Source organism: Aspergillus campestris (genome assembly GCF_002847485.1).
Source record: "Aspergillus campestris IBT 28561 chromosome Unknown P168scaffold_1, whole genome shotgun sequence".
NCBI lineage: Eukaryota > Fungi > Ascomycota > Eurotiomycetes > Eurotiales > Aspergillaceae > Aspergillus > Aspergillus campestris.
Genome location: NW_020194336.1, coordinates 4,448,002 through 4,455,267, shown reverse-complemented (window position 1 = coordinate 4,455,267; position 7,266 = coordinate 4,448,002). Strand labels below are relative to the sequence as shown.

The 7,266-nt window shown below is 49.4% G+C and overlaps 1 protein-coding gene across 1 annotated transcript; it reads right to left on the bottom strand.

Moving 5' to 3' along the window:
• Window positions 1–3,582: 3,582 nt before the first annotated feature.
• Window positions 3,583–6,492, bottom strand: P168DRAFT_33301 (uncharacterized protein). The gene is made up of 4 exons (XM_024841672.1): window positions 6,367–6,492; window positions 4,225–6,214; window positions 3,820–4,172; window positions 3,583–3,770 (listed from the first exon to the last, which is right to left on the bottom strand). The coding sequence occupies exons 2-4, from the start codon at window positions 6,029–6,031 to the stop codon at window positions 3,723–3,725; spliced, it is 2,208 nt and encodes a 735-aa protein (XP_024697839.1). The 5' UTR covers window positions 6,032–6,214; window positions 6,367–6,492; the 3' UTR covers window positions 3,583–3,722.
• Between the last annotated feature and the right edge of the window lie 774 nt (window positions 6,493–7,266).

Sequence of the window (7,266 nt, the reverse complement as noted above, 5' to 3'; positions counted from 1 at the left end):
GCTTTCGGCACGTTGAATTTTCAAAAAACGACTGCGAGACAATTGCGGTCCCATTTACGAGATATTCGAGATAACGCCACGAGCTACGAGGATCGTTTTCTGGCATCTGTCTTATTTACGGCTCGACGATTTACGATTCCGTCGTTTCCCTGCGTCTGGCCTGTTTGATTGGGGGCTGCCTATCCATACCATCAGATGGCAGACAGCAGACAGCAGACAGCAGACAGCAGACAGCAGACATGCAGTTCCACTTACATGATCCTTCAACACTACCTACCTAGGCTATGATTATCACTATTGATTACAGCCTGGTCAAAGTTGGATGGTATCATTGGTAATTGTTGGAATAGTGCTTTCACACTGTATTTTTTACCTTTTTTTCATTTTTCATTGTCCCTTTTTCCTCTTCCCTTTTTGTTTTACCTTTTTATTTTTTGTGTTTTGTTCACCCTATACCATGTGTGTTGTTGTACATAGTTCTAGTTCATACAGATCAGAGACAGATCCGCCAGCGTCGGGATTGACGTCGGGGCGTGGAAGGAAAGGAAAAGAAAGAAAGCATCGGTTGATGATGCAATACAGGATATTATCATTATTTGCTCTCTTGTAGAACTTGATTTGTCGTAACCTTAAACAAAGTATAAGTATAGCTAGCTAGCTAGTCACAGACACCTCCCTTTTTAAGCTCCATAATCATCTAACTCGATGGATCTACCCTCAAGAGGAGTAAGTGAGTAATAGTACCTACATAGTTGAGTTACCTACTATGTACCTACAGGTATCTAGGCAGTAGGCCCGAGCTGCAAGCTGTACCTTCATCCATAGAAATAAATCAAAGGATCAAAGGATCAAATGATTAGAAGCACTTGCCTTGAAGGTTACCTACCTACTACCTACCTATCTACCCATCTATAATATCCAATCGAAGCTGAGAGGTTGGGCTTGACTGATTGATTGATTGATTCACTACCGACCTACCAGGGAGGGTCTCGGCATCAGTGTGGAACTAGAGGATGCATACACCAGTTGGTAACTGTAGGTATGTGGTTTATCCTTGTTAGAGATGTTGTGTTCTCCAATGAATTATTACTGCACACTACCTCTTATCTTAATCACTGATGATCTCTGTCTATCCCACTAACAAGGTGGGAGTCTAGATCATGCATTATACCTAGGTCTATAATAATATGTACATCATCTTCTACAACCGGTCCAGTCCAATTAATTTAATCAATCTAATCAATCCAGGCCAGGGTTTCGTACCTAATTGAATCACGGAAGTTATAAATCGATACTTATATATTAGTATACTTGAAACCTGATCACCATTTTCTGCCCCCACGCTTGTCCTTTGAGGGTGAATCATTTTCATTTACAGGTGGATGTATATCAGTGATTGTAATGGCTGTGGATGAGTGTATGATGTGCAGGATGGTTATCTACTTAGCTCCTTGGGGTTAGTTGGTGGGAACCAGTAGATACTAGGTGGTGTCTGGTCTGGTTTATTGCCATAGATGCTTGCAGAGTCTGTGGCGAGCTTGTGAGCTTGGTTGGTTTCTGTATGTTTCCATGCCTGGTTGGATTGACGAGATGATTCTTGATACCTGATGTATGTGAGGATTTTGTGATCTCATGGGTCAGTGGATAATAAGCAAGTCTACCGAGTCTACCTATACTTGTCCAAATCATTGTCTGGTATCCAGAATCTTTCTTCTTTCCACACGGTATCCCACATCTACTGCTAGATAGCCTACAAAAAGGATGGATGGATGGATGGATGCCCATGTCTGCAATATCTACATAACACCCCCGTCTGAGCCCATGCTGTCGAGCAAACTGATCCATTTACCATCTCCAATCACTATTCCGTACCATGTCTATCTTATACAGTCAACCATACATACCCTGGTGTCTTTTCCATGCCCACCGTCTAATTGTAAGAATGATCATCATGGAAGAGGCGCCATCCTCCTCCGACAAAAGTATCCTCCGATCTAGACGCCAGTATAGTGCATCCATCCATCGTTCCAGGCCGGTATGACAGGTAGGTACTGAGGTACCTGGTAGTTTCTATACTTCCCCCACAGATAACACTAGGTTCAATCCAATATCCAGGACGCAAGCCAACCAATCAGCAATATACAAATATACATAAACACTCGCATATCATTAACTTCAATCAACTAAGTAGTCCATCAGAGGTAGCTACCTAGGTATTAAAAACCAACCCACTACCCAACCATGCATCCATATTTTATTCCGCCATATAGATTGATATCGATTGTATACATGCTACCACCATGCATTTGCTCCACTACCCGTTGATGGACAATCGTGTGTCTGTCTACTGTCTATCTACTGAGAGGTTATTATACCAGGTACCTACAGTAGTTAAGTAGTGTCAGGGGTAGACACATCATCCACATACCAATATGACGTGACGTATTCATGAGATGGTCTGATTCTCCCTGAGTATTGTTATATGATTATATGAATGAAGACGAGTTGTTATCTGTTCCAACCTCCATAACCATCCATTATAATGATCACTATATTGATATTGCAGTGATATCTAACTCTGATGATTGATCGACCCCCTGTAGACGACTATCTTTGCTAAGGCGAGTGGTCAACGCACCCTGCCAGACAGATCACTCCCAAATTACATCATCACCTACATCACCTAAAACAGTCTACAACAATGGTCCTGTTAAACTACTTATTCATGAATATCAGTACAAATGTAGGCGTATTAAACCCTACCGGGTCTTGGCATTCTCTCTTGCTTTTAGGGCTGGCACCGATTCTCGCTCGCGCTGGACAACATGAAGAAAAGAAAAGGAAAGAAAAACACAATATCAGAACAGCAAAGGCCATGATGCTGAAATAAAGAAAAGAAAAGAATCTTCAAATGAAGGCAAGCGAAATGTGTTGTTGTTGCATACCGTCCAAACAAAAGTTATTACCGGCAACACGTATGAAAGTTCGAGCGAACGTAAAATAGCGACGCCGAAGTCAAAAGATACAGAATGAAGTTGGATGCAGTTCACAGGCAATGAAAAGAAAAGAAAGAAAATAGAAGAGAAATTCTGGATGCTGCATGTACCCGACCGGCCAAAGCATACCACTGAACCATTGCCGCAATGCTTTATGTACGGTGGCCCATGGCCACAATCAAGAATAAATCAAAAGATAGGAACCGAAGATTGACGGACTGACAACCAAGCAGATAGTGCCCAACTTCCACGCTCACAAAGAAAAGAAGCAGATTAGTATTTGAAACGGAGGCTCGCATGCACGTCAACCTCGAAAGAAAAGCGTCAAGGTCGCAACCAGACCAATGAAGAGTTGCGTAACAGCCCGAAGCGAAGACGATAGATCTGAAGCCCAAGATCGCCGTGCAGAGTAGATCGATGCCAAATGATCCGGAGTGGGCAAGCATTCTCCAACCACGATCTAACCCATTGCCAGTAAGGCGCAGAGGGAAAATGCATCAATGGCCGAGTTTCAACTGCCATGCCGCCCAGAATCACGTCGCTGAGTAATCACTCCGTATCCCCGCATCGACGATGGAGACGCAGTGAACATCCGCTCTAGAGAAAGAAAAAAAGTCTACAGGTTCAAGACACCAAGGCCGCATATCACACCGTCCACAATCCAACAGCCGTCCGAGAATTAAAAGACACAGGTGACAGAGCGTAACGCCGTTCGAAATGCAACGATTAAAGAAAGTGGGTATAGACCTTCGACGTCTCGTGAACTTCCATCTCCTAATACCTAGTTAGTACTGATTGCAACAGGTGGAAGATAATGACGCACCATCTTGAAGTTGTTCAGCTCCTCCTTGATCTGCTGAGCAAGCAGCGGAGTCAAACGGTTGCACGTCGCGATGTCTCCCCGTCGGTCATATTCCCCACTGGGCCAGGTATCGTGGAACTGTATCCGTGGGCTGAAGATGAGGCTCTTGGACATCATCGCGTTCGGGGAGACCGGGGCACTCTTGCTTTCACTGACGAGTCGACCGTCCGACAGGTAGTCATCAACACCAGCAATCTTGACCGCGTCGGCACGTTTCCCGGACCGGGCCTGGTCCTCAGGGGTGCTGGGGGCACTAGAGTGCGGGGACTCATTGCCCTGATTGGTGGTGGGGATCGCCGGCTCGGAGTAGGTTTCTAGGTAGATGTTAGCTAAGGAGTTCGGCAATTCAGTAGAGTATTTACTAACTTTTGAGGATACCCTTCCGAACCGCGGCAAGAACTTCGGCTCGCTCCCTATCGCCCCCGACGATGCTCTTTCGTGATTGAGACTTGTCCACTGCGTCACCATCGAGTGCTGAGGGATCGGCGCCGATTTGTTCAATCTTGGCGAAACCATTGCCAGCGCGAGGGGGCTCTGGTGCATCAGGGATGCCAGTTCCATTCTGCCGGTCCGCCTCGACGTTAACCACGGACAACTGAGGGGCCATCGCCTCAAGAGGTCCGTCATTGGAAGCGGTGCTCATCACGGACTTCGGGCGGAACAAGCCCACGAGGGACCGCCCAGACCGCTTCACTCCCTTGCCCATCTTTCGGAGCATGATGGAAGCCGACGATGCCGTCGAAGACACGGAGAGATTGTCCGTAGAGCTGTTGAAGAACCGGCCTTGATGATGAGAATAGATACTCTCACCCAAGCCACCGGCTTCTTGCTGCTCAGCGATCGCCGCCTGTTCCGGTCCCAACTCTTCCTGGAGAAGGTCCCGGCGGGCCTTCTCCACCGCGATGGCCTCCCGCTTACTGACGCTGCTCTGCTGCGACGCTTTCAAGAGCTCCGACGCACTCCCAAAAGAGAAAGCCCTTCGCAGCCGAGATTTCCCCGGCCGGTTCGGCTCGTTTTTGAGATCGGTGAGGCGTTGAGCTGCAATGCTCTCCGGTCTTCCCCTGCTTTGGGGCGGGGCAGGCGTTGACTCTGGGGGAGGAGGATCCGATGACACGGGTTGGGACAACGGCGACGGTTTGGTCGTCCGCTTCGGCTCCTCCACCTTGAGGGCGGCCTTGTTGGACGACGACGCCGTATCCGGTTGGCCCGTCTCTGGCACCGAAGAGCTGGACGAGTTGGCGGAGGGGGTGCTTCCTGTGACATCACGGTGCGACTGAGCCGACCGTGGCCGGTCGAAGTAGTCTTGACCCCCTGTGGTCGGGATCGGGGACGACGTCGGCAAATGGAGCTGTAGGTTAATGAGTCCAGCATTATCTATATTTCCCCAGCTCCGACGCCGATACCGCTTGGCTAGTTCTGGCTGTGACTTTTCCCGTCGGAGGGTGTCGTCCGCACTGGACACTCGATTATGGCCTGGGGGTTTAGGTCCGGAGGCACTTGGTGGTAACAGTGAATCGTCAACGATCCCACGAGCCGACGGCGGATTGCTCGCCGGGGTCGTGGCAGGCGGGGTGGCCAGACTGTCTGGTCGTCGATTTCCACGGCGATAGCGATCCGGAGAGGGGCGAGATACGGTCGGAGAAGATATGTTCATGAAGGCGGGAGGAGAGGGAAGGTTGGCGGTCGACAGGGGGCGGAGAGGCGGTTCAGCTTGATGCTGCTTAGACGGGATCGCCGTGTCGTCTTTCGACACGTACGACTGGACGGAGGAGTTGGAGGAGGTCGATACAGAACCAGCTGCAGGATGGTTGGCTAATCGCGGGTTGACTCCGCCGGGACCAGGACCGAACGACACTTGAGGGGCGGACGGGGCAGAGGAGGTGCGGTGTTCGGGCCTCAGATGAGGGGACCAGGATTGACGGTTTTGAGAGTTGGAGTTGGGGACGTTAGGGGTACTGGTGAAGGCGTAGGGGGCCACGACCGGGTGGCCTGCCCGATAATTGCCTGGGTTTCCCATGGAGTTGTAGGTATTCCAGGACACGGCAGGATTCCGCGGGTTCTGCTGTTGGGAGGGCTGAGAGGGAGTAAAGGTGCCTGATGAGGAGGAAGGGCGAGTCTGGAGCACAGGAACCGTGCCACCTTGCTGAGGAATCGTCTGTACCAACGCAGCCATGATGTTCTTCTCCACGGTTCGGAAAGGAGGTGCTCCGACGCGTAGGGACCGACGCCGTTCGATGGAGTATCGTCAAGCGAGCTTGCCAGAATCCGCGGAACCCAAGGCAGGAGGGAGAGAAGTCGTGTGAGGGGACAACTCGAGGGGAGGGGAGGAAGGAAGGGAAAAAAAATGAAGAAGATCCTGTACCACGTAGTCGTCAGTTTGGATTGCACAAGGGCAACATCGTTCCCACATTGGCTGCACTCTCCAAGGTCGACCACGTCTGCCGACGAATGATAATCTTTATTGGTCCTCCAGGGGGGTCATCACTGATTGGGGAGGGGAAAGCGTACCTGTTCTAATAGATGCAGAAGAAACAAAAGAGATTATATTGATACAAAGATTAAAAAGGAGACGCTTAGGGAAATGCAGAGAAAGGAATGTTGTCGACGGCGAAAGGAAAGGCTCGAATCAGGCGATCGAAGAGAGGAGCCGGATACGGGGGGAGGGGCGACGTAAGGAACAAAGGCTCCAGGATGGCAGATGCTATCTAGAGCGGTCGAGCCATGTACACGGGGGAGGCGTGAAAAGGGGAAGAATGTCGGAAGCCGGTGGATAAGATGCAGAGAAGCGACGGCGATGAGGTGAGGAGAAGGAAAGAAAACCAAGAGGATGCGAAACCAGAAAGGAAGAAGAAAAGAAGCAAACTCAGAAGAAAAGAGAAGAGAGAAGAACCAGATCCTTGGAAAGGCGCCTTATCTTCTGAATCAAGCAGAAGATGGGGCCGTTCACTTGGATTGGTAAGTGATGGAAGGAAGAGAAGGAAGGTGAGGTGTAAGGGAGAGAGAGATGGGCGAGAGATGAATGGGTAGGAGGGGTTGACAGAGTGGGAGTGGAAGAGGGGAGGAGAGGAGAGGAATCAGGAGAGAGAGAGAGAGAGAGAGAGAGAGAGGGAGAGAGAGATAATCGACCTGGGGATAGAATGGGATGGGATGGATGGGAGAGATGGATGGATGGATTGGACGGTCTGCTAGTCGCGGACGGGCTTTAGGGGAGAGACTGACAGGCGGAGTCTGACGGACGGGCTTTTCCCTGAGAAAAAGCGAGCAAGCACGCAGTTCTTCTCTCTCCCACACACTGGAAACTACCTTTTTTTTTCTCTTTCCCTCGTGAAGTTTATTTTCTTTATTTCGGTTGGGGTTTAAAAATAAAAATAACAATAGCGATGGAAAAAAAAATAATATAAAAGAGAG

Excerpts from the sequence above, each read along its gene's own strand:
- P168DRAFT_33301 (XM_024841672.1), bottom strand. The coding sequence starts at position 6,031 with ATGGCTGCGTTGGTACAGACGATTCCTCAGCAAGGTGGCACGGTTCCT. Across the intron at positions 4,173-4,224 it reads TCGGAAGGGTATCCTCAAAA|AAACCTACTCCGAGCCGGCG; the intron begins GTTAGTAAATAC and ends ACATCTACCTAG. Across the intron at positions 3,771-3,819 it reads AGCTGAACAACTTCAAGATG|GAGATGGAAGTTCACGAGAC; the intron begins GTGCGTCATTAT and ends ACTAGGTATTAG.